General features: G+C 36.5%; 2 protein-coding genes across 7 annotated transcripts; one reads left to right on the top strand and one right to left on the bottom strand.

Annotated features, from left to right (window-relative positions):
- Positions 1-47: 47 nt before the first annotated feature.
- LOC117423637 (pleckstrin homology domain-containing family B member 2-like) lies at positions 48-9,231 on the bottom strand. The gene is made up of 9 exons (XM_034039702.3): positions 9,133-9,231; positions 8,621-8,801; positions 6,724-6,779; positions 5,138-5,290; positions 4,431-4,533; positions 3,377-3,416; positions 1,963-2,052; positions 1,759-1,873; positions 48-1,386 (listed from the first exon to the last, which is right to left on the bottom strand). Exons 3-9 carry the CDS (start codon positions 6,758-6,760, stop codon positions 1,250-1,252), a joined length of 675 nt encoding a protein of 224 aa, XP_033895593.2. The 5' UTR covers positions 6,761-6,779; positions 8,621-8,801; positions 9,133-9,231; the 3' UTR covers positions 48-1,249.
- LOC117423638 (myelin-associated neurite-outgrowth inhibitor) lies at positions 9,170-27,613 on the top strand. Of its 6 annotated transcripts, none has more exons than XM_034039706.3 (7): positions 9,170-9,302; positions 15,981-16,063; positions 16,558-16,638; positions 16,941-17,083; positions 17,628-17,805; positions 20,605-20,694; positions 22,709-27,613. In XM_034039706.3, exons 2-6 carry the CDS (start codon positions 15,994-15,996, stop codon positions 20,679-20,681), a joined length of 549 nt encoding a protein of 182 aa, XP_033895597.1. In that variant the 5' UTR covers positions 9,170-9,302; positions 15,981-15,993; the 3' UTR covers positions 20,682-20,694; positions 22,709-27,613. The 6 variants fall into 6 exon arrangements, with proteins under 6 accessions (XP_033895597.1, XP_033895595.1, XP_033895596.1 ...); XM_034039704.3 differs by having other exon boundaries at positions 20,569-20,694; XM_034039705.3 differs by having other exon boundaries at positions 17,628-17,811.
- The last annotated feature ends 70 nt before the right edge of the window (positions 27,614-27,683 follow it).

Below are 27,683 nucleotides of genomic sequence, written 5' to 3'. Positions count from 1 at the left end.
AAATTATCTTTCTAATGTGGCCTTCTACTGAATGGTACTCCCTTAACTTGTTTTTTTTTTTTTTTTTTTTTTTTTTATCCAAATGCTTTAAAATATACTGCATTTTTAACTGAATGAAAATCCTTTCAGTATACACTAACTGACTACCCATTTCTAGTCCTTGTTTTACATTTAGATATGGCTATGGTACTAGAACTATTTGGGGGCACTTGTTTCCCCTACCAACAAATAAATAAAACAAACTTATTTCACGCAGACCAATCTATTTTCATACTGTGGGGTGTTCCAGAATCTATAGAAGTAAAAACCAAGCCACAGCTCGATTTTAGGTAAGCATTGGTCACAAGAAATGTGGTAAAATTCAACATTCAACCACAAAAACATAGCTTCATATGGAAGGGAACATAGTTTTAAGAAGACAAAAGACAACCAAAAAGCAGCAGGGAAGATAGTATTATAGTATATAGTATTACTAAACGACACAAACAAACCCAAAGATTTGAACAAACTTATTTAGTTTAAATGGTGCAACATGTTATTTGATACATCTCACACCAGACCAATTAAACAAGTTAAAGAAATTGTATTAATTAGCAGCAAAAAACAATACTGCAGCTGTTCTGAAGTTTAAATTATTTGGGTGCACTCTCCAAGTTTTCTGGTAAATTAGTAGAACACACAAAAATACCAAAACCCAGATACATTAATTATAAAGAGATTATTAACACACAAAAATGAAAAGAAAATAAATATCCCTGCACTTTTTAAATCAATTTCATGAGAAAGTAGCGTATACTGAAAACTAAACATCTTGGGAACAAAAACTAAAACAAACTTCAGAATCTTTAAGCATGTATATTTAAAAAGAATTAAAAAAATAAAATAAAAAAATAAATAAATAAATAAATAAATAAATAAAGGGAAAAAAAATCTTGTAGTAAAGAAGAAACATCATGAGTGGGTTAATGGCATGCAACAAGAAATGGAGACAGTAATATAATATTGAAAGTCTACTAAACAAACCATTACCTTTTCCATTTGTATTAACTACTTATTAACTTCTTCTTGTAAGTACATTCACAGAATCGGCGCTAAAAGGAGTGTATGCACAAACTAGTCAGAAAGTGCTAGTGTTTTCTTTACATTAAAGGCTTTGGTAAGTGTGCTAGCACAGACGAAGGAACTCACTTCTACATCACAAGAACAATGCCTCTGTAATTTAAAGCCACTGCTAACTGGACTGTGATATTTAAAAGACACAGAAGAGTGATCCAAGTGCCATTCCTGTTGCTGCTCCGGCCAGCACGCCCATCGCGATGTCTCCAGTGTCGTCACGGTACTGCTCTCGAACAATCACCTGGTTCACTCCTGGTGGTGGGTAATGCCCTAAGAATCAAATCACACATTCAACATTAAAATACAACATTGATATATTTATGTCTTTTGAAAGAAAGTGTTTAAGGCCAGGTAACATCTTTAGCTTTATACCACACGTTCGGTTGCTGTAGTTCGATCTGCTTATACAGTGTCGTCACAAGAGCATTACCAGTTTTAAACAGCCCAGCGAGGCTCTTTCGAGCTGTTCCATTTAGAACTGGCAATGTGGTTTGTGGAGATAAGACTCTCAATCAGTTTGCCATCTTTTATACCACTATTGCCCAGCAAAAGTTAAGACATACACATTTTCTCAGAACCACTGCCTAAAAAGTATTCAGGCGGAACCTGTTTATATAATATTGTTTCCAATCAATACTGTACCTTGGTATGAATACTGGTAAGCCACTGCATAAGGCTGCCCATTCGATGCATAAACAACTTGAGAGCCAGGAGGTGGCATTGGCCCATAGGCTCCATGAGGGTCATAGTTGTCAACCTGGAATATAAGCAAGTAGGAAGACTTACAGGTCTGTTGTTCAGTTTGTATGTTAGCCCTCGCTGTTGTATTCAGACTGAGTGGGTTACCTGTTGAACAGGTGCTGCATACTCAGTGTAGGGGCGTGGAGCAGAGGCAAAAGTGGATTCTGTGAATCCTAGAGGAGAGCCATTCGATGTCTGTAAAGAAAAAAAAAAGGATATTACAATATAAATTGCATCCCTCTAGTTATTGTATTATACTTATATTTTATAGGGTACAATATAAAAATGCTGGTTGAGCAGTTCATCACGATGTTTGCACCAGTTCATTTATCAAATGATCACTATTTGGCTACCACGTTGTTAAATTAAAGAGCGATGGCTATGGAATAGCAGAGTTATCTTATCAAATGTATTTTTCTTGTTGTTTGGTTATCATTTTCTGTTTCAGTCATCACATCCTGATGACTTTTAAACTTAGATTACAGAACCCCTGCGTCCTCAATAGAGCCTTCAGAATCATGTCTAAACCTGTCCCCCTGCTTCAACCAAAGTGGATTCAAGAAATGTCACATGTTCTTTAAAAGTAAGAAATACCACATAGTGGAAATCTAGCATTTTATTTTTCATCTGTTGACAGTGGTAATGATTACACAAAGAAAACAATGGTTCAAATAACTGATATTTGATTATACCAAGTTGTTCTTGGGGTGTTTTTTTTTTTTAACCAGAGAATTTATTAAATTAGTTTTAGTAATAAAACAGCCCATGACACTTTCTCCATGCTTAAATTTCCTGCTTTTGAAATCAGAGGAATAGTTTAAAATCTTTGTTTAAGTCGAATGGTCCAGTGATTGAGATGTGAGGACTCCATTTCCATGATACCTCTCTCGAAACTCAATACTATTTCGAGACCCCAGGTAAAGGGCTGCACTGACAGATTTCTCAAACTTGTAATCAGAGAGGTCTTCAGATGGCTGCACAGTCATATCAGACAATCAATCTGCAACAAAGATAAACATTATTGCCAATTGCAGCCATGGCCTGAATTTCGGTACCCTTAAAACAAGTGTAAAGGATTGCCCATGCCAAGTTTCATCCCATTTGGCTGACAGTTTGGTTTCTGTGACGTAGGCACCATGACTATCTTTATAAACTGTGGGATATAATAAATCGTTCTTGACATTCACTCAAATTACAGCAGTTCTCTGGGGGGAAAACTCTGTGTTAATGATCATCAGTGCTCTGCAGTACTAGTAGGTAAATGTTCTAAAAAGTTCTGTTCGTGAAATAACCATTAGGATTATTTTCTTGTAGGTTACAGTATGTCCAATATATGTTCCCATGTATGCAAATACAGTAAGTCTAGCATTGGTAATACAATGTGAAGGAAATTAATAGCATGTCTCAGATTAATTTATTGACAAGCCTTTTAAATAGTCTAAAGGGAGCTCTTCTGCGGTGAAATGAACATGATAAAAGAAAGGCAAACACACACTGCGCCATGGGAACATTTACTCACCATGTTTACTCTAGAATCCTGAAGAGCCATCTTCCATGGCCTGCAATTAAAACAGACCAGATCACTTTGAGGCAGTTTCTTTTTCTCTTACATTTTCATACACATTTCAACCCCCACCCTAAATATTTGAGCACACTTAAAAAAAGCCCACCCATAGAATGAGTTTCTTTACCTTAATTGTTTGCCATCAGGGAGTGTATAAAAGGAGCAAGAGATATGTATTTAGTTAACCCTATAATGCCTTTTACTAACCTTTCTGGGTGATTTAAAAAAAAAAAAAATTATATATATATATCTCAAATGCTATAGAAGCATAGAGCATCAAACCCAGGTCACTCAAGACACAACATACTGGTAGGGTTTCTGTGTTTTTTGTCCATCACATTTTATACATATGGTTGCTACGGTTTTGAAGATTGCCAATATATAGCCATATGTCAGTAAGACTGCTGGCAAACAACTGTCCTGACATTACCACCAACTGGGGCTTGGATTAAAATATTAATCAGGAAGGTAAATGAATCAACAGTATATCACACCACAAACCTGACTGAATTCAATAGATAGCTATTAGAAGAATTTAAAAAACTTCAGCAACCGTTAATGCATTGTCGGGCACCATTCTGTACTGCTATATTACAGACTGCTTGGATCTTTCAGATAATCAGAGGGTTTTGGACACTGTATTCCATGACACTTCACTGAGAAACCCAATTCATGACATAAATCTTCATACCACAGGCCTCATTCGGAATTCCATTAGACATCACAATCTGGTACCTACCTCAGCCACTTAATAATATTGGCTTCATCAGCCTTTTCCCCCTTTTTCAATGAAAAAGACAATAGACTAAACAAAGGTTGGTAATGAATAAAAAATTGTATATTAATAATAAAGTAGGGTATATCAGCACTCACCGCATGTAAACAGGTTTTCAGCCTCAGCCCATTCACTTGCACGTGTGCCGATATTATCCGCATACACAGACGTTTGCCATCCTATAACCCTACATTAAATACAGATGGGTGATTGGATCTCATGTAGAGGACTTACAAAGCATCATCCACACTTTCAGCACAGAGGTTGATGGTCCTCCCGTCTCTGCACACCACCTGCAGTAAACAATCCCTCCCCTTTCCCTCTGGAGGCTGGAAATCTGGGGACAGGAAGCCACTGCTCAGACATTTCATTTGACAACACAGACAGGTGTTACATAATCAGCTGCATCCATTCACAATTCCCTCCAAGGGATAAATACCAAAAGTTCCAGTGCACCACAATGTTGAATCTTATACTAAATTATACACACATCACAACTTTCCTGCTGCATTCATTCAATGACAAAGTCCATTACTGGGTGATAATGGAAATTACTCCAATTATGTTGAAGTACAACAGATATGTGAAAAAGATCTGCATCGTTAATATAGCCACAGGTAAAGCAAAGTGGCACTGAAACAGATAATGTTGCCCAATATTGCAGCCATCTGGTCAGAGAGAAGAGTGCTGTTAGATTTAACAGAGCAGTTTTCATAACACTGAAAATATGAAGTTCACAGCTGAAATGGTTTATGAGATAGTAGCAGCTGTAGTTGTGGTGGTGGATTTGCACATTCATTCATTCAAGCTTCATTCATGGAGACGCCTAATAATAAAGGAATATGTTTTATACATCTTTGCAAGTTTATTTTTCTTGTTTTAGTCTTTGGGGACAAAATAATCAAATCCACGCATTGAGCTCTCCAGTCATAACTGTTTACCTCGGCACATGTCCCCAGAGCGGATGTTGATACAGTCCACTTTCATGTGTATCTTATCCTCCATGTCCCGACAATGCTGGTCATCATAGAAAACCAAACAGCCATCGGACCACAGGTCAAACCAGTTATTTTTCCATCTCCGTAGAATAGTACCTGTGGTAAGAAACAGACACTTCTAAATAACAACACAACATGTGAATAACATACATACCCCTCATGTGTAGTCATGACTAAAAAAGGGACCATGACTCCCATTCAGTTTGTGAAAGATTTATTTTCACACTTGTCCGTGCAGTTTCATAAAAACCAGAAACTGGCTTTGCAAGCCATCAATTTCTCGTTGAACCAGGTGTCAGTATAGTGATACAGTTCATTACTATAGCCTATTGGAGCAACACATATTGAATATCTTACCTGAAATAAATGCCTATGCATTTCCCAAGAACTGTGACCTCAGTAAACTAGCTTCCTTCCTTACGTGTTCAACATTTAGATTAGAGGTTTTCAAGATAGACGTAAAAATGTATATCTGGCAAATGTTTCTTACCAACAGAGTAATACTAAAAAGTTTTTATCAGGTTCTATTTCATAAACAGCTAAAGAACACAGCCTCTGTGTGGAAAAGCTAAGGTGTTATGCTTTACAAAATAAGCGAATTGAGGTTAAAATGTATTCCTAGCCAGTGCTTTCTACCTTATAAGTGTAAACTGATCACTGAACCCTGATAATTCTAGGGTAGTGTTCCTGTAAAGTTACGTACTGCTAAAAGAGTTCAAAATCAATTGGAAAAATACACCCATTTACATCAATGACCAAGATGGGACAGATTTATCAAAGTTTATACACCAAAATGCAGTTGTCAAACATCTAACAAACTATGAATGTTTATTTAAGGATTGACTGGCTTAATTTCTTGTTCCAAAAAAATGGTGCAAATTGCATTTCGACATATTTATAAAGACCTTGAAAAATCTGGCCCTGCAAGTACTCTGTAATTGTTATTTCTGTCTTCGGGTTAAGTAAACGTAATTTATATTACATATTTGTTGTTTCATTTCAGGCATTTTGAAGCACATAAAACAGGATCAATCCAGCTCAGGTAGACAGAAATCATCAATTTCTAAAGAGTTGGAACAATTTAATGTTGACTAGTTAAGCAGTAATGTTTCAATTTAAGTAGTAATGTGTTGAATTAAGTAATTTAGAGATACTGTGGAACAAAAACCTGAACACCCTGCAGCTCTCATGGACCAGAGCTGACCACTCCTGATTTATTTGAACAACTTACATTCTTCAGAAACTGATGATTTAAGGGTTACCTATAAAATCTGCAAGTGGCTCTCTAGGACCAGTGTTGGCCACCCCTGCTTATGTCAATTCAATGGTTTTTTTTGTTGAAATGTCTTTCAAATGGGCATTTTAGCACCTACTTACGGGCTCTCTCTGTGTTTGGCATATATCATCAACCACACATGAAGGAAATACCCAAAATTTGGTCCACTGAGATGAAATGATCCAATCTATTACTATCATTTACAGCATAAATTGCTTATGAGCAAAGAACTGTTTATTTACTTGTAACTTACTTTGACGAAGAAGCCAGCCACTCTTAACGTAGGCCATCCTTGACAAAATAATACTTCTAGAAAAAGAAAATGAACTGTCAATTTCTACATCAACTGGCCTAAACGACAGCATGTAGCAATGTAAAGGGGGTTGTTTAGAAATTGTTTTCTAAATTAGCTTCTTAACGCCTAATCTAAATCCTTAATGTCTGCTGTGAAAAGTGGTACATTTATACTTCATCTAATTCTAATGCATTAACTACTTTCTGATTACTTGCTGGTTATTTGCAAAGGTTTAGCTCTGCTGCATTATCTGTGTGTGAATATGCTAGACACTTACTCATGTGCAGAAACGTTTTTAACTGATGTTTCCTTACTTTGCACTGGAGCAAGAGGGAGCAAAGACCTAGTTCCTCATTATGTATCCAGGAAATTATTTACATGTTTGCGATACACTACGCACACAACAATTTCAAAGTTTTTCTAACCAGAGAAAGATGCAATTTTCAAGACTGATGAGGCCAACACTATGACCAATACTAAATGATGAATGAAGACCTGCAAGTTCTCAATCTGAGTGGCGCAGGAGTGGGACAAACTTTCTAGGGGGGCACCGTGAGCATTCTAATAATACAATAATTATAGTAATAATAAAAAAATTCTAAACACATGTTTAAGAGAGTGAAGTTAATAGGCTGATTCATTTTATAAAAACTGTCTGATACTTTATGTGTGTGTTTTGTTTTGTTTTGATTTTTGAACATTACAATTAGGTGTTCTATGCACGGGATGACATTTGTACACAGGATAAGATGAACTCGAAATATGGCAAATACTGTACTTCACTGTGATTTGCTGATTTATGGGGCGTGATTCCAAAAAAGTTGGAAACTCCTGAATTAAGCTATTGAAAATACCCAGTGACCCCATTTGTGTACCAGTGATTACTGCTTGGTAGACTAAACTGAGTAAACATGTTAGTGTGTGTAGCTACTTATTTATGTGTAATTGCAATTATAATTCCAACTACTGAAGCATAATTCTAACTAATTGGATTTGAACAAAATTGCATTGCAATTGTAATTCAATTTCAGCAAACAATCCTGCTGTAATCGTAATTATAACTGACCCCCAGGTCAGTGGTGTGTTTAGTTTATAGCTTAAAAACATTTTCAAGTGTCAAACTACAATTTCAAGTGATGGTTTACAATTGTATTAGTAATAATAATAATAATAATAATAATAATAATAATAATAATAATAATAATAATGGATCTGTACCGGAATCGGTAACTGCCAATTATGCAATACCAATTATCGAAATCACATTCGGTGCATACAAATGTTTTGAGTTTAGACAAAGTGAAAAATAATGTTAGTGTTAAATTAAAATAAATAAATAAATAAATAAATAGGTCTGGGTTCCGAACCAGGTTCAAGTAAAAAAATCCGGGTCGGTTCGGGTCTGTGTTTCCTACCCACAAACTGTTTACCACCAATTGAGAAGCTGACAATTTAACACAACCCAGACGATGTCTATTTCCGAAACAAAACTCAACAGATGTTCCCTGATCTTGAACAAATTCACGTATATAAACACTAAACTAACTGTACACTACTGGTTGTAACTCAGTACATTTTGTTCACGATTTTACCGAATACCAAAACAAAGCTTCGTTAATCCACAATATATACATATAGTGGTTGTGCCGCATATAACCAATCCTATGTACCTTGACAAACACAATGTATACTGTGCGTTTTCATGCTGTAAAACAGACACGAATAACTACTAGTTAGCCCACGCTAAATTCTGTGAAGGGTCAATGACAAACGGCTTTAAATATCCTACTGTTAGTAACAGTACACCATCAGTAACAAACTTCATATGGTATAGGTCATTTTTTTTGTTAAATACCTCTACAATTGTTTCACCAGAGACTCAAGCCACAGTTCTTCCTGTTCCTAACACGTCACACGCCTTCTTGTTATGATGAGGTCACTCTCATCTGATTATCCTGGGATTTGTAGTTTACATGAACTAAATTTGACTTAGGGAGCCCAGAAATGAAAACATTTCCCATAGACGCTTGCGTTGGCTGAAATAAAAAGGAGAATGCACCAGACATTTTAAAATAAGAGGTTTTGAATGCATTTCCATGCTGTTATTATTTTAACATTTTCTTTTCAGAGGTAGTGAGAACATTTATTAAAAATTGCAAAGAGGAGACCATTTTACACAACACTATTCGCGCAATAAATAAATAAATAAATAAATACATGTTACTTGTTTCACAGTGCAACGAATTGGATGCTTTCAGAAAAGCAAAAAGTCCACTGCGCAGTGCACTAGTATTAGATGTATCCCAATCTTTACATTAAATTATAATAAGTTAACATTAAATAACAAGTAACGGTTAGATTCCTCACCACCCTAAGCGATGACCACAGTCCCGTGACCTGAGTCCGGCCTTGGGCTTCAGCGTTTGTAGTCGGAAGTGACGCACTGTGGTTTTGGTTGGTGCGCAGTAATCTAGATTGAGAGAGAGAAGGGAAGAAAACAGCAGTAAAAATCAATCCAGACGTTCCGTTTAAAAACCGTGAGTATCAGCGTTCATAATGGATATACTGTTATTTTTTGTAGTGTGTGACTAATTTACCTGATGCAGTTATTTGGGACTTCGAGGCAGGTATGGGCTGTATTTTTTCAGTTTAGGGATACACAATAATTAGAGTTACGTGATGCTGAATCTGGTTTGGCCTCCTCCCCGCGGCCTGCGCTCTCAAGTTGCTAATGTTCCCCATCCTGAAAGCAGAATCCCATGAATTCAGCGAAGCGCTGGCTCGGGGATGCGGGTGCATGTGTAAACATACGACTAAATGTACATGGGTTTGTTCGATGTGCAAGCGGTTATGGAAATGACAATTAGTAATTGGTAATCGAGAACGGTATGGTAAATGAAAAAATGTGGTATGTGTATTTAATTATGAAACTAGTACTCTACATACATACATACATACATAAAAAAACTGACGGGGACGCGATGTACCTAACAACCATTAACAGGGAATGTGTGATTTTATGCAGTATTCAATAGAACATGTACCATAATGTACAAGAAAATACGAGGCGGGTATATTATGTTCACTTATAACAGAATATTCGCGAATAAATTATACAAAAATATACGGATACTATGTGAAATGAATACATTGCCATTTGAATGCAGATAAGCGTATTGTATGACCACGCAGTGACCGGGATCAGTACACATGACTAGTGTGCAAATAACAAAGACTTCAGTTCTTATGTGGTGCATGTTGGCATAACGTTGTTAATCCTAATCTAATTACAAAATAACTCATTGAGATGTAGAATATTTAATTTTAATTTCGAAAGCAGTATTAAGTGGTAAGCAGAATTATTTACATCGTGAGGTCATTAGACTTTACGCTTCTCTTGTTTGTAAATGGTATCGTTACTTTTTGTGTAGCTGTGGTAGTCTCAATTTGTTTTTCAGATTTTCAGGATCATCTTGCAGTAGCACATATAATCGGAACAATGTAAATGATTCTTGTGAAGTATTGGGGCCATTGTGGAAATAACTCATAATACATCTTAAACTTGGTGGTTGGCCTGGAAGTGTCAAGATTATTAATAATTATCACACTGATGATCAGCTTGGATTCAGTGTTGAGGCTTTCTCCTTATGGAAACTCAATGTATTTTTAGATATTCAAATATCTTTGAGATTGCTTGCCAATATTAATAATTTGGCTATTTGTTTAAACACCGCCTTAGGAAGCACTGTGGTCAGAATGCAGAAGTATTTAACACATTGTTTCTTGCATAGACAGTGGTCAAGTAGACACAGGTTTTTGTCATCATCAGTGTAATTAGTTGTTTTGGGGTTTATAAGTGTTGGAGGAAGCCATGTGTTAATTGTCTCCCATTCTTTCAGTAATGTGTAGTGTTTTCTTTAACGCAACCTCTAAAGAGCGTTGCCTGTAAATGATTTGCATGTGACTACATGCTTTATAAATCCATTGAACCATGCAAATAAAGTGTAACAGGATAAATCAGATTATAAGGAGGTTTGAGCCATCACACGCACACTGCAAAAGAAGATTTAAAGTATGGCCCCAATTAATTTATGGAGTTATGGGGACAAGAAAGCTGGTAGTGATATTTATAAGTGCTTATTCTTAATTAAAATATGGTTTAAAGCACAGCATGCAGACTGCAGATTTAAGGATTCTTAACCACATTATGTGGTTTACAGCTGATACCTTTTACACCCCAGTATAACTAAGTATTAATGTTCTAGTCTGATTTCATCCTGCCTGTATCATTCCTCAGACTTCTACAGTACTGGTCATTACTAAAAGACCTGCCAAATAGCTTATTCCCAGTCCTGCGACAGGGGGGAAAAAAGCAATTAAAATTTAATGTTAGGTTATTCAGCATTTTCTTTCCCTGCCCACGCAGCATTTCAAACATATAAATTATTAAATGTGTTTCTCAGATTGAGTATCGCAAGATCACTTTATGAGGTAGATTATTATTATTATTATTATTATTATTATTATTATTATTATTATTATTATTATTTATTAATAATAATATTTGAATATGGTCTGGGGACATTAACAATTGTAGGTTTTTGTGGCCTATGCCAAGTGTAAAACCTTTGTGTATTATTAATTAATGCTGATGAAGGCATTAGCCAAAAGGTTTAGCTGCTCAACTTTTTTCCTTGAGTGTTTTTTGGTAAAATATTTCATACAGTATAACACAGATTTAAGGACCAAGGGACCTCTTTTCAAACGGGATGCAATGTACCAAGGGGACTTATTTAGGAGCAAGGACAGCCTCAGACAGATTTGAGAAGGCAGGTTATTGTTTAGTGGTGCCATTAATACAACATTTTTTGCTGCAGTTATTAACATTTCCTACATATTTACAGTAAATGCAAGGAAACTGAACATGACTGTTTGACACATTGACCATCTGTCCAAGCCATTGGACCTTTGACAATCTGCAGTGTTTTCAGTAATGCTTCAACTTGACACATTGTCCATCTGTACCTGACACTGAAAGGGACCAGTTGAACCTGAAAATGGTCTTCTGTGGCATGCAGAATAGGGACAGTCAAGCATTCGAGAACTGATTCACAGCATTCTATTGAATTAATCTTTTAAAGATAAAATCATAGTCTTAACACTGCATACTTCACAGTATTTGTTATGATTCAGAATGTCCCATAGTTCAGTTTCATTCAGATAGATTCTGATAGAATTTTTGTAACCTCAGCTGCTTACTGTTAATTCTTCATGAATTACAGTACTACACAAGCTCTCCTGATTTTGTTTGTCTTTTTTAAAATGGATGCAGGGACTGAGGATATAATGTTAAGTACCCTCTGTTGTTAAATACAATTTCATGTCCAACACCAACAGATGTCTGATATTTGCATCCTTTTTGTTTGACATTTTCTGTCAGCTGGCAATGTACCCCTCTGTCACAGCAAATAAACAGACAATCTGTCTTTTTTATTGTGTGAGAGAGCAGAGCATTGGGACACTTCTTGCTGCAGTAGCACAGCCCCGCCTAATGTATAGTGATGCTAAAGCTGAAATACCTAATGAAGTCTGTACCTTGCAGACTGTATACTGTAATCCACAAAATCTACACGTGTCGTGAGCACTGTCCATACCGAGAAGCACATTATTTATCAATGTGTTATTTGAAGAGAAATGGAAAGTCTCTAGGTTTGGTAGTCCTATTCTAGTTGTGCTGCATGCGCACCAGCAGTACTCATTGAGGAACCATGCACTGGAGAAACCAGTTTACATAGCCCATTATACTGTTATATGCAAACTGGCATGTCATGTAATGTGTTCTGCGAGTAGGAGAGTGCAAGTTAAGATAATGAAACTATCGTATCCAGATCAATGCATTGCAAAATACAGTTTTATTGCTCCTTTGTACAAAACCACAGCAACAGATAGATCAACACCATCATTTAAATTACTTTGAAAATAGTTTTTAATGGTGATGTGTTGAAGTTGACCAAGGAATAAAGCCTATATTTGCAGTCTGTAAAGAAGGATAGAGTATGTAGGTTACAGTATGTTTAATTCCAAAAATAATCCTCAAGCTTGGATGGGTAAGCCATACAAAACATGTGGCATTCTTTGACAGAATGGTGAAAGATGGTAATTATAGTTTAATTCACAGGAAGAGCCTCAATCTTTTGAGACCCAGTGATTTACTATCTCTGATCTTACTACAGGGTAACTTCACTATAACAAACCCTTATAACGAACCCCCGTTTTTTCGATCCCAACAGCAAGAACTAATATTTTCAATGGAAATTAGCCCTATTCGAAAGATCACTTACAGGATCGACCCGGATGCAACGATCTCAGTACTGACTGACACTGAACAATTTCCAGTGTTAATGTGTTCTGTCAGTGAAAACAAAGACCATGGTTGGCTAATTCAAAGATGACCTATTGTAGTGTGAATCATGCATGACTGATGCAATCGTTGCCTGTCCGACCATCTTTACACAAACTGCAACCAGGCAACGGGTGTGAGGAGGCAACTGCAAACAGTGCATTGAGGAAACCACAGAAAATATGAAACCATCTACACTGGATATTTTTTTCAAGAGAAAGGACATGTAAATACAGTTTAGCATGTAAGTGTACATTATTTCCTTTTTTGTTTCTTTACTGTTTTCATTAAAACATACTGTTTAAATGTTGATCATTGTGAAGTAATCTTCATAGAAGTACTATAAATTGGGCATTTCATCATTGTTCTAATGCAGCAAATTGCCAAATTCTAGTATAGTGAACACCCTGATATAACAAACATTTCTCCAGGTACCAGGGGGGTTCGTAAGGGAAGTTAGTCTGAATCAATTAAGGAGCAACATGCTTATAAATACGTGGTAGGATTTAATAATTGTGCAAGCGGTACAGTTTAAAATGACACCTTGTGCATTAAATTTAAGTGAATGTAATATTTTGAAAAATTGCTTTTAAATTGCATATATTGTACACTATATACTGTACCTTAGCTGTGTGTTTTTAATTATACATTTATTTGCATATTTACAAAAAGTAAATAATGAAACTTTACAATGATATGTTTTCAATAACTGTCTGTATACTTCCTACATGTTCTGCACATTAATGAGAGGGGTTGGGGAAAAGGCTCAGGGGTTTGGTTGAAATCTGGCTCAAGTCACAAATGATACTAATTTGGAAGTGTCATCTTTAATTGACTCGGGCGGTTTAGTATTGTGGTGGGATTGCAGAGATATAAACTGTCATGGATCCTGTTGGCACGGTAGATGATTCAGTGTCGCTATTCATACGTGTTCAGAAAGAAAGGACATAACATAAAGAAAAAGGCATTATTAAGCCAGGAAGAATTAATCAGCAGAACATACTGATGTTACTTTCTGAATGAAAACTGTGAAGCAGCTAGAGGACCAAAAGGAATCTTCACAGGGAATGCAAGTGGCAGAAAGCAAGATCGGTCAACTTGAGGCAGCGAGACCAGTAAAGAGCGAAAAAGAAAGCAGATGAATGAATTGCCTCTGGGCTGTTTTCTCAAAGATTACTTAGACCCATGCAGATGAATGCTTGAGCTCAGAGAAGAGTTGTTCAGTATGAACCTTTGATTTTCTCCCTCATTATCCACCAACAGTGACTAGGTATAACATCATGTGATGGTCAGAATATTGCGGAGGACAGAGCCAACGCCTGATTTGATCACTACATCTTCTTAGCATAGAGGGCAAAATAATCAACAGGATGAAATTAATTATTATTATTATTATTATTATTATTATTATTATTATTTGATTATTTGTCAGATGCCTTTATCCAAGGCAACCTAAAGGGTTTGTCGTTAGGAAGGAGGCTTTGACAGCAAAAAAACTACAATGATAGGAAAAATATCAGTAAACTGCCAGGAGCCCAATAGAGACAAGTTTTCCTTTGTTGCTTGCGAGTCCTGGGATGTGCTTTTTGTGATTTGGACCTCTTTTGGCTTCCCTGACTATGAGTAACCCAATTAAATGAATAATGCCATTGATAAGCTTCTATCTATACCCATTAGTAGGGGTGAGACGATATACCAAGGTCACGATACGATACGTATCATGATACGCAAGCCACAATGTGATTCGTATCACAATACTCTCTGCTTGACAGACTTGAAACTATTTCAGATCTATACACAGATTTAGTTGAAAATCAATTATGTATTTACTAGTAAGTAGTATAGCACTTGTTTGAGTTTAAAGACAAAGCAGTATGTCAGCTAGAGTTCTTGGGATATCAGATTTAACTTAATTAAACAACTCTCCTTACCACATTTCTGAGAGGAAAAAAATACCAAGCAATGTGTTTGATAATTATTAAAGTACACACTTTGTTCATGTGTTTCTTTAAAAAAATCTAAATATCAAGTCTTTCAGCATTAAGTTGTGATGTTAATTTTTTTTTAAATGTACATCAGCGTTTTTGATTGCATCATACTTAACAAGTAGAATGTGTTGCTGCCTCCTGAAAAATGTTGATCTGTTCACAGTGTAACACAAATACCGGTACATATTGATTAACCCAATATGTAGAACCAGCAACAATGTTAATACCGGCTGAAGATACAACATAATTGAGCCATTTTTAGTGTTCTGGTCTAAAGTGTGTCAGATCTTACCACTACGACCCTTTAAAGCACCGTAATAATACCTGAAAATGATATATAGTGTAAATGCATCTTAATTCTAATAAAGAAGTTGGTTTTGCTTAGAATCTATGCTGGTATTATTGGGGGGGTAAGAAGTGAAGAAAACAACTGTTAAGTTATCTTTGCAACCACTTTAGCGAATAATACAAAATGATCTCTTAATCAACATTGAATTACCCTTTTAAAGATTGTCATCCAGTTATTAACTACATGGCTAAAATGGCACTGTGCTTTTTGTGAGTTGTGTTTACAAAGTAACCGTAAACATGTTATACTGTAGCAGAAATGAATAAGTAAAATAAAAAAAGCCTTAGTCAAAATGTGACTCTATACAGGGATAAGGATGTTTTGTTTGGCTTTGGAGCATTTCTGTGTTTTGGTAAGAACAATTCTGATTTAGCCTAGGTTTAAACTGTTTCTGTATATTTTCCTTTTCTCATTAAGACTGAAATGTAGCATTGATCTTTTGCTATGGTTTACATTTATTCATTTTTATATTTTGCAGAACATCTGATACCATGAACCCTGTTTACAGCCCTGCTCCTTCAGGGGTCCCCTATGCAAATCCAAAAGGAATTGGATATCCAGGTAAGCGGACACACATAATCGTAAATCCCCTACGCATTGTAAAATACATCCTTTACAATGTGCACATGCCTACTGCTGCTGCATCCTATATAAACATATTTGAAACCAATGGCACAGTGACTTTGAGTAAACCGAATAGCCATCTCCATGGATAAAAGGAGGTGTGGGGCAATTATTTTGACTGACGGGAACAGTAAGTTTATTGTAGTAAGGCAGGCAATACCTACATGGTCATTTAGGTATTTCTGTTAACCTACAACTATGTGGATATTAAAGGGAAAGTCATTTGTAGATTTCAGATTTGGTTACTCATATCTTGTGCATGTAATACTATCATAATGGCAGATATGCAGTAACCCAACTAGTGATGTTGTGCATACAATACAGTACTGCCACCCTAGAACCCTTGTGCATTATAGCCTATAAGTGACCTTTGTTGTATTTGTATTTATCTACACTTATCTTTTTTTTCTTATACCTATATTGTTTTTCAGCTGGTTTTCCAGTGGGCTATGCAGCTGCTCCTGGCTACTCTCCTAATATGTACCCTGGCGCAAATGCAGCCTTTCAGACAGGTAGGACTTGTCCACTTATATAAACGAATGGCTTCAGTCCTCCCAGGGAGTGTGTACACTTCTGATACTGGCTGCTAAATGAATCCTAATTGCATTGCAGCATTCTCTGAATGTTACGAGTTGCAGTCTGCAGCTGTAAATGTTCATATGTCTACGTCATACTAACTAAACACAAAACAAATCTTGCTATTATCTTGCCCCTCATCAAGTGTCTTGTGTTCAATTCATCTGGCTCTGTTGAAGCCTTTTATTAGTACATTAACTACTTTAAGCAGCATTCTTTTTTCTTTCTTTTGTTACAGGCTTCGCCCCAGGCACACCATATAAAGTCTCCTGCTCTCCCACTACTGGAGCAGTGCCACCATACTCCTCATCACCAAACCCCTACCAGACAGCAATGTACCCTCTTCGAAGTGCCTATCCACCACAGAACCCGTATGCACAGGTAGGGAATTGCAGAACAAAGGTTATTTAGGCCCATTTGCTGTAGATTTCATAACTATAAATAAATGCATATTAAAAAAAAAAAAAAAAAAAAAAAAAGCATTTTCTTAATGTGTTTTTGGTACAGACCAACTCACATTGCATGTACTGTGCTGGAGTATATGCATCGACCGGATCTTATATGTTATGGCACGTATTGTAAATGTATACTTTAAAATATGCTTCCCAAATCACATTGAAGTGTGCCACTGTAGTGTGCTATTGGGAGATGTATAGCATGGGAGATGGATTTTAGTTGTCAGTGGCAGTGGGGTGTACAATTCCTAATAAAGCTTCTGTTTAACTACAGTAAATTACCTTCTTAGACATGCATAAAGTTGGATTTAAATTTGGGTGTATCCTTCCTCTGCATCATAAGTCTGTAATTATCTGGTTTTAAAAGGGAGTGTGTTAGAGTCGGGCTAATATTTCACATTTTTAAAAAGATTTTTGGGCTTTGATTGTCTTCTAGATTTAAAGTTTTTTTTTTGTCTCTTGATTAACAGCAAGGTGCTTACTACACACAACCTCTGTATGCAGCACCGCCCCACGTAATTCACCACACCACAGTCGTTCAGCCCAATGGTATGCCTGCGGCCATGTACGCTCCTCCTATCCCACAACACAGAGCTAATGGTGTTGCCATGGGCATGGTAGCTGGGACCACTATGGCAATGTCAGCTGGTATGAGTAAGATGAACATTTTATTTATATATATATATAATTTGTAATGTTTTGTAAGTAAATGTATGTCCCCAATCATGTGATGTAACATTAAGCCTAGTCGCAAATACCACTGTATACTTTAGGGAAAAAGGCTGCAGGATGGTCAGTGTCCAAAAAACTAATGGATTGCCAGAAATGCTTGTCTGTTTTTAAATAACTTCCTGAAAAATAACAATAGTTTATTTTGAGTGTTGATCAAAGCATAAGTGGTCTGTAGGGACCCACAACTACAGTAAGTGCAAGTGAGAAATACAGTATGCAACACACAGTAGACTTAACCCTTTGCGGTCCATTTATTAATCGCGCGTCAGGCACGCCAGGTCTAATTAATTTTCACACGCGCAGTTAATTTTATACGCGCTGTTTAAAAGTATTTTTTTTCACAGTCAAACGGGTTTAAATGGCCCTGCATATCAACAAAGCACTCACTAGGCATCTCCACCCCGCCCCGCCCTTTCGTTTGCTATAGCGTTCACCTATGTAAGAAATAAATAATAATAATAATAATAATAGTCGTACATACCGATCGATCATCTCTGGATCACTCGTTTTATCACCAAACTCCTCAATAATGCGATCCAAGTCATTATTTTATTACTATAACATCTCAAAAAAGCTCTGCAAATGTCCGTGTTTTCTGTGCGCTGATTCAGTCAGCCAACTTGTTCACTTACGTCCGCCCCCGTTATCTGATACCTGATACCATGTATGACTAATCATGAGATACGCCTTTTTTTTTTTTTTTTTTTCCGACTTGTCTCGGCTCCTGTCGCTCCCACTCGGCAATTGAATGGTTTTCTCGGCTTTTTCCGGAGAAAAAACGACTAGACACCCGTTTATTGCATTGCTATAATGATGTCGGACCCAGTCCGACAAAGGACCTGTGAGGAATAATTGCAATGTCGGACCCAGTCCGACAATGGACCGCAAAGGGTTAATACTGCAATATAATACTGTCTGGGGGATGCAGCACTACCCAATATTGTTTGATATGCTGTCTCACCCTTTTATATTTTTATATAAAGGTGTGTTACAGTGCCTTGCAAAAGTATTCAGACTCCTGACCAATTCTCTCATATTACTGAATTACAAATGGTACATTGAAATTTCGTTCTGTTTGATATTTTATTTTAAAACACTGAAACTCAAAATCAATTATTGTAAGGTGACATTGGTTTTATGTTGGGAAATATTTTTAAGAAAAATAAAAAACTGAAATATCTTGCTTGCATAAGTATTCAACCCCCACACATTAATATTTGGTAGAGCCACCTTTCGCTGCAATAACAGCTTTAAGTCTTTTGGGGTAAGTATGTACCAGCTTTGCACACAGTGTCGGAGTGATTTTGGCCCATTCTTCTTGGCAGATTTGCTCCAGGTTGTTCAGGTTGGTTGGACGACGCTTGTGGACCGCAATTTTCAAATAGTGCCACAGATTCTCAATGGGATTGAGATCAGGACTTTGACTGGGCCACTGTAGGACATTCACCTTTTTGTTCTTGAACTACTCCAATGTTGCTTTGGCCTTGTGCTTGGGATCATTGTCCTGCTGAAAGGTGAATTTCCTCCCAAGCTTCAGTTTTTTAGCGGACTGAAGCAGGTTCTCTTGCAGTATTTCCCTGTATATTGCTCCATCCATTCTTCCTTCAATTTTAACAAGATGCCCAGTCCCTGCTGATGAGAAGCATCCCCACAGCATGATGCTGCCACCACCATACTTCACTGTAGGGATGGTGTGTCTTGAGGCAAGGGCAGTGTTAGGTTTGCGCCACACATAGCGCTTTGAGTTTTGGCCAAAAAGCTCTCTCTTGGTCTCATCTGACCACAAAACCTTTTCCCACATCGCAGCTGGGTCACTCTCATGCTTTCTGGCAAACTCCAGACGTGCTTTCAGATGGTACTTTTTGAGTAACGGCTTCTTTCTTGCCACCCTCCCATACAGGCCAGTGTTATGCAGAGCTCTTGATATGGTTGACTGGTGCACCATTACTCCACTCCCAGCCACTGAACTCTGTAGCTCCTTCAAAGTGATTGTTGGCCTCTCTGTGGCTTCTCTCACAAGTCTCCTTCATGTTTGAGCGCTGAGTTTTGAGGGACGGCCTTTTCTTGGCAGTGCCTGGGTGGTGTGATGCAGCTTCCACTTCCTGATTTATTAATCCAACTGTGCTCACTGGGATATCCAAACACTTGGATATTATTTTGTACCCTTTCCCTAATCTATGTATTTGTATTACTTTATCTCTAACTTCTGTAGAATGCTCTTTGGTCTTCATTTTCCTTCAGATTCACAGCCTGACCAATGATCCTTCAACTTTGGGGTTTTTATCCAGAAAATGTGACAGCAACTTTAATGGTTCACAGGTGGAGGCCAATGGTAAGGTAATTGTGTCCTCGTTAGGGCAGTTTCTTTCATCGGTGTAAACTGGGAGCTTCCACAGCACAGGAGTTGAATACTTATGCAAGCAAGATATTTCAGTTTTTTATTTTTCTTAAAAATATTTCCCAACATAAAACCAATGTCACCTTACAATAATTGATTTTGAGTTTCAGTGTTTTAATATAAAATAATTCAGTAATATGAGAGAATTGGTCAGGGATCTGAATACTTTTGCAAGGCACTGTATATGTTGTAATATGTAATGCTAGCTCCACAACAGTACCAGGCTTAAGTCTGTTCTCTACCACAGCACTTTAACAATTAAATTACTTTGTGTGTTTTAGGCACTTTGTTGACAACCCATTCCCCATCTCCTGTAGCTCCTCATCAAGTTACGATGCCCACATACCGGCCTCCAGGGACACCTACTTATAGCTACGTGCCCCCGCAGTGGTGATCAGTCTGGCAGTGTAAGTGACCTTTTGCTTAAAAAAATCAGATGCAAAACGTAATTGGGTATATGCATGGGTGAAAGTTTTCTGTCTGTAGATGGAATTCCATCAAAATGGCCTCTCCAGGTCCACTCCTGTGATTCATGTCGAAATGCCAAAAAAAAAGAGGGGTGGTGGGAGTTCTGTCTGGTGTTTGGCTCAGTGTGTGCAAAGTGCATACACTGAGCGAATCCTGCCACGTACGAAGCTCCATCACTGATATAAAAATAGAACTATTTTTTGATCAGCAAGCTCCATCTATCAAAATGCGTCCTGTTTGTGACCCAGGAGCTGCACTGGGACTCTTGCACTTCCACTTGAGAATGACACTGATACCACACTGACGAAAACGCTCCACTGGGCAATGAGACGCAGTAAGACATACTGTAAACGTATCTGTTTGCTAGACCAACACACAGTCGTGCCTGTCTGACTAGTTATGCCTGAACTGTCAAGTGGCGATCGATTTAGTTTTGGACTAGAGAGAGAGAACAGGATAGCAAGAATGAGTGGCAGAGTGAGACAATGTGAGAAATGCGAACTTGTTGTTTAGCGTGCGGTATATACTTGCCCTTAAAGTGCACTAAAAGTCGTTAAACGAAAGTCATAGCTTATAAAAAAAACACGTGCTTGATTGTAAATTTATATGAATAACGTTTGTCATATGTAATTTTTCAGCCTGTGATGCGTGGCTTTTTATTTCTTTATTTTAGCTAATGTTAATTCTGTTTCTAATAACAATACTTTACATATTAACATTGCAGATTGTGTGGTAGTTTTGATTTTTGTTATCCTTTTTGGAGCATACAAAAATTAACTATCTTTGTTTTTATTTATTGTACTTTTTTATTTATTAATTTAATTTGGAAATATATTGTGTTTTAAAAAAACATTGAAGTTTTGTTGGAGAGGGGCTTCTGAGCTCAAAATATGTTAAACAGCTCTCAGGCATAGACTGGCAAGTGACAGACTGAATACCCTTCTTGTCATAAGAGTTGAGGGACCTCACTGGAAGGCATTTGATTTATGGGACGGCCCTGGCAAAGTTCAGACATGAGAATGAAGGAAGGATATTCTGCACAACAAAAAAGTGACTTGTGTAATATAGGGACACCGTGTTTCTTAACATAATTCTTACTGATTGAATACTAAATAAAAACATTGTTTTTATATTAATTTTTTTTTCATCAGAAACACAATGCCAGTAAACTCTGTTGGCATGTATACAAATACTGTGGTTGTGTTGAGTTATAAATCTTTAAACATATTGACCACCTCACTAAAGAAAATGTCCCCCTAAATTGACCCTCATCAGTAAGTCCTAGAGTAAACACTGCATTTAAAAAAATATGTTTGTTAACTAGCTAATGTGTGATTTATCAGGTTGGTCCATCTAGTTAAATTAAAAGTAATTTCTTTTGCTACAAAGTCAAGCTCAAATTTACTTCTGAAAGTGATCCAAAATGGCTTAGAATGCACCTGAGAGCATGTACAACCCCAGAATTTCAGGGGGCCTAAGTGGCCCCCAGACCCCCAGCTAAAATATTGATTTTTCCCCAGGAGTTTGTCAAAATGATCATTGGCCACTTTCATCCATGTAGAAGTGGACTTTATGTCTTTCTCCGTGTTTGAAAGGCTGTAGAGTTTCCTGATACTTGTTGAGAGGAAATATATATTTTTTTTTTTTCTTTGCCTCTACTGGAAGAGGTCTGGCTGGTTAGCTAAAGTAATAATCAAAATAGCAGGGTTACATGTCTGTGCTGGGCCAAAGGAACCTGCCCCAAGTTCTGTCCCAGCCTGTCCCCCAGCATGGATCTTTATTAATCTTCGAATGATTCCGGACTGTTGCCAGCCCAGGAGAGTTTAGTTTTGTACAGAATGCTGAAATGATAACTCTGAACTCTAGCTTTGTAGCATTGATATGTTTTTATTTTGTTGTTTTGCTATTTTTAAAGCACACATGTTAATCGCTAATCCATTCTTGTACCTGCAGGTTTAAAGATGGGAGATATGCATTCAGTCGGGTATTGTACACTTGGTGCTGATGCCCTTATGCCTCTGACCCAGGACTCCTTCCTTCCAAAAGAAAAAAAAATACACAAAAAAAGAAGAAACTTCCAGTGCTCAACATTTTGCCAAAATTCTAGCAAAAACCCAAATCAGTGAAGTCGTGGTAACCCACATCCGCATATCTTACATCTTCCAACTCGGCCATTACCGAAACAAAACAGAAAAAAATGGTCTTGATTTGTGTACTGTCTTGCAGTTTTATAGCTAACCTATAAAATAATAAGGGAGTATAAATTAATTATTTGGATTAGTTGAATGCATGTTTAAAAAAAAAAAAAAGAAAAAAAAAAATGCTTGCTCAATCTACCTGCATTGACTGATGCAAAACCGTCATATGCAAAATCCAAAGGAATTGAAGTTCAACAAAATAATTCTGCAACCCAGTATCCCTGTTGCAATGTCTTAACTTCATATAAAAAAGTACCTACTGAAATAGAGCAATTGTGTATAAGTGAATTTCTATATAATGAAAAACTCTCTAACTCTGGATACATACTAGAGTATACATATAATTTTTGTTTGTTGTTGCTGGAGTTGTCAGTCCAGATGGGCACAGTTTTTATTTCATTGGGTGATGTTACCATTTAGAGTATTTTGGAGTATGCCTTTAAAGCAAACTGGGGATTCTGTCTGGCAGGCTGTATATTAAGCCAGAACTGTCTTAGCATTTACTTTTGTGTTGATTTGTCAGTTTTATGAATGCAGATGTTAGTGATGTGTTGCGTGCAGGGTGGGGGAAAAACAAAAAATATGCATGGCCAGGTTTAGACCTTGGAACAACATGGAGATGTGAAAGATCCTGCCCATTTTACTTTATTTTCTTTGAAATATTGCAAAAGAAATACTAAACAGAAAACAGTACACACCGAGCCCAGAGCGAGACAAATATTGTAACAGCTACTGTGTTTCAAATTGAAGATAAGACTTTTTTTATATATAGTCAGCCAGTTGATTTTAAAGGTACTGTTAAACTGTTTAAAAAAAAAAAAAAAGTTTTACTTGTAAATGTTAAATCCAATTTAATACTGGCAATTCAAATGTGCATTAGGTGTTAAAGCTTTTAATATATATATATATATATATATATATATATATATATATATATATATATATATATATATATATATATATATAAAGAGAATTGTCCTAATTTACAGAATATATTAAGAGACCAATAGCTGTAGATATTGGGCTTTTTCTCCCAAACTAAATCCATTTAAAAGTAAATTGTGAGTATACAAATTAAAAACACTTTTTACAGCTTCATTAAATTCTGGATCTTATTTCATGGATTGTATTTCTGCTGAGTGTAAAACCCCTAGGCAATATGGGGCAATAACTGAACAAGCAATGTAACGACTTAACCTATACATTTATTCTAGCTGATTAGTGCTCTTCCCTACACCATACCTAAAAGTTGGAATTTTAAAATGGAAACTCTTCAATCTGTGATTCTGTGTTTATATCCCCAAATACTACAGCAAAAGTATCTGTCTATACATCATGACTTGCTATTGGGACCTCGAGAACATGGCTACATGGTGGTCCACAAGGTTGATGAGGAGCAAATTGAAAGTTTATTTTTCTTGAAAGGGAACAGGCAATTTTGTTACAGTTTTTGTTTGTGTTTTTACGGTCAGTTGAACGAATCGGTCAGAATGATGCTTTTTAGGTCTTCTGGACTTTAAGCTCATACATTTAACTTCTTACACAAGCCTGTAATGGGGGATACCTTTATATTTAGATGTAGCAGTTCACTTAAGTTGATTGGTTTTATATGATGGTAGATTAAGGTATTGTGTGTAATGCGTTTCCACAGTCTCAGACACTTTCTTTCACCATTAACACTGTCACATTGGCACTAATAGAGAGCACTGTGCCAGTGGCCCTTCATGGTCTGGCTGCAGCATGGTTAGCAGTGTTTAGTGTGGAATCTTGCTCAGAAATATTGTCTTCAGTAACTGCTATGTGGAATATAGCATTATGCCAGCCTGCAACATTAAAACACCAAATCACTTATTTAATAATTTAAAGGTAAAAAGGGGAATTCATGGATTATTTAAAATTGGCACAGGAAAAGTATACTTTTGCATTATTATAATTCTTGTAATTGATTATGTTTTCACGTCACAAAATGGTGAGCATTTTATTTTTATTCTAATTTAACTTAATATATTTACACAATTTTTGTAGTTTTTGCTAGATGGAGCTTCTGCATGACGTAGTAAAGTACAACCTATAAATGGCAAGAGCCTGATTTGCGACAATCAAAATAGCTTGCTATCTGAGACTGCTGGAAATTTGGATCACGTTTTACTATTACTATTTATTTTATGAGACCAGTAGAGTACTTTGTGGAAATTGTTCAAACAGTACCAAGATACATTGCAGTGTTTAAACATCTCAGTTTAGAAGGTCAGCAGGCATTTCCTATACATGTAGCTGTACCAAATGCATCACTCGCCTCTTCAAGGCCAGACAACTGTCAGCAATACTGATTATTTCAGCTGTGGAGTTTCTTTAGCTGCATCATCATCCTGCACCAACCCAGACCTTTAACACTGCAGCCTTTTGGCATACATTGTCTGTATGCCATAAGTAAAGTGCATACTAACAGTGTCTAGAGAACCTTTTTACCTGTAAAGCACCCAAGACTAGAAAATACAAAAGATTTCATAAGAAATGATGATATAATTCTGACTGACTTGTAATAAACTGGCAAAAACATGGACTTACATTTTGATTGTTCCCTTTTTAAAAGGTTTACATTGATGTACAAGTCAATTTTAAACGGCATTTTAGTCATTATGAATTAAAAAAAATAATAATAAAGAAGTATAGTGGCTGTGGTATGTTTGTGTCCTGTCCTGTGGTGGTGGGGGGGTGCTGCTGCGTTGTAATATTGGAGCCATTATGGACAAAATTAAGTTTCTCTTGATTGCAACTAGCCTTTAATTTTCCCTATTGTTTTTTTGTTTTGTTTTCATGGTTTTGTTGTATTTGGCAACATTGATGAGCACAATACATTAGTGCTTGAAAATCATTCAATTTTTATTTTTATTGTAAAAATACAGAGAACATGACATTTAGACTTGAGCGAATTCTCCTAAACCATATTAAAGGGTGCAGAATTTCTACTTTTTGTAATTGGGATCAAATCATTGCACCTTTTCACATTTGACAGCTAGAAAAGCTATTTATCAAATTACAGTCCAATCTGTGGAAAGTAGCACTTGTTTCCAACTGCACAACACTGAAATTGGATTGTCGATCCCCAACTATGAACAGCCTTAGTTGTGACAAACCGTAAAAAATAAATGAAGTACTAAGAGATAGTGCTGGGGATTAACAGTGTTGTTTCCTTCTGTCACTCAGTTTGTGATTTATTTTACAGTGAATGAGACTGCAGAATCCAGGGCTGTGCTGAGATGCTTTCTGGTCTGAAAGACCACTATGTTTCAACAGAACAGTCATAAAACAGCTTTTATTTCAAGTGCTGTTGAAAATCAGAACCAGCAGGTGGCACTGTTTCATGAAAAATATGTTCCAGGGGTCTTAAAAAAAAAAAAAAAAAAAAAAAAACCCTAAATACATAAAATCCTAGTTTTCTGGTTTTGAGGTTTTCTGACACGTAGAGCACTTTAGATTGAGAGAATGAAACTGGTAAAGCCTAGGAACTGCAACAATGTATTCTTAGGTGCTTTTCTGAACATTGAGCATACCTAACAAATGTCACCTTACAGCTTGTACCTGAAAGCAATACATAGCAACTGATACCTAGTTAAATATTAAGGGATGTGTCTGTTTCAGTCTTACTTGTGATTATTTGCAAAGTATTCCTTAACTGCATAGATAAACCCCAACACTACTGGCTTCTGTTTGTATGTTTTTTAGAATCAGCTAAAGGGGGTGGGAGTTTTGTATTTCAGATGTCCAAAGAAACCTGTTATTGGCACAGGTTTTGAAATACTGTTGAAAAGAAGCTAACACAACAATAACACTAATGTTATCTGGTGACTTATGCTTATAGTGGTATTGATACTTAAAAAATAAATAAATAGTTCAACCAACAAGCATGAAGCAGTATAATCCTGTCCGCCTTTTTCAGCACTGTCGCTGTTGCCAATAGGTAAACTGACTACATCTGACAATCGACAAATCAACCTGCTGTTATAACTGTGTCTGCCCTTCAATGTCTGTGAAGATGATTAGGGACTGCTGTAAGACAACTGTAAACAGTTTATAAAATATGCATATTCAGGTGTAGTTTATTGAACTGTTGCAGTATGATTTTCTTTAAAGACACTGGAGCAAACTAAGAGGGGGAGGTTATTGCTTGAGATTTGCCCACGTCAAATAATATATGTAGGTCCTGAAAACCTTGGCACATGAAGACTGAGAAAAGCTTCTGAAACATAAGCCTCCCGGTTCTCCTTATGCCATTGTTATTTAAAAGAAACTGTTTTATTTGTTGTTTTGTTGTTTGTTTATTTTTGTCAGTTTTTCCCTGTTTTTTTATGATGTGTGAAACACTATGCTTAAAGAGCAATTGTTTTGGTACTTTTTTAATTTAGTTTAGGTCAATGTTGTCTTCCAAAGCATAAATGATTTTGACTTTTGAAAGATAATTGTATCAAAACATCTTTTTTTTGTTTCATTCTGAGCCAGTTCAATTATGTGTAAATTCATACGTTTTATTCTTTTTTATTGTTTAAATAATCTGTTGAGTGGATGAGCTCAGATTTAAATTTTAACGGCACGTTTATTGTAACAAAGAAGTTATGTATTAATACTTACATTTTCAATAAAGATTGACTTGTGTTGCTTATTTGGATTGTGTGGGGTTTTTTATTACTTCAAGTAATAGAAAATAGTGTAACATTAAAATCCTTTGGTGT

Source organism: Acipenser ruthenus, chromosome 17, assembly GCF_902713425.1.
Source record: "Acipenser ruthenus chromosome 17, fAciRut3.2 maternal haplotype, whole genome shotgun sequence".
Taxonomy (NCBI): domain Eukaryota; kingdom Metazoa; phylum Chordata; class Actinopteri; order Acipenseriformes; family Acipenseridae; genus Acipenser; species Acipenser ruthenus.
The sequence above is the reverse complement of the archived record's forward strand: the minus strand, read 5'-3'. Positions and strand labels throughout refer to the sequence as shown.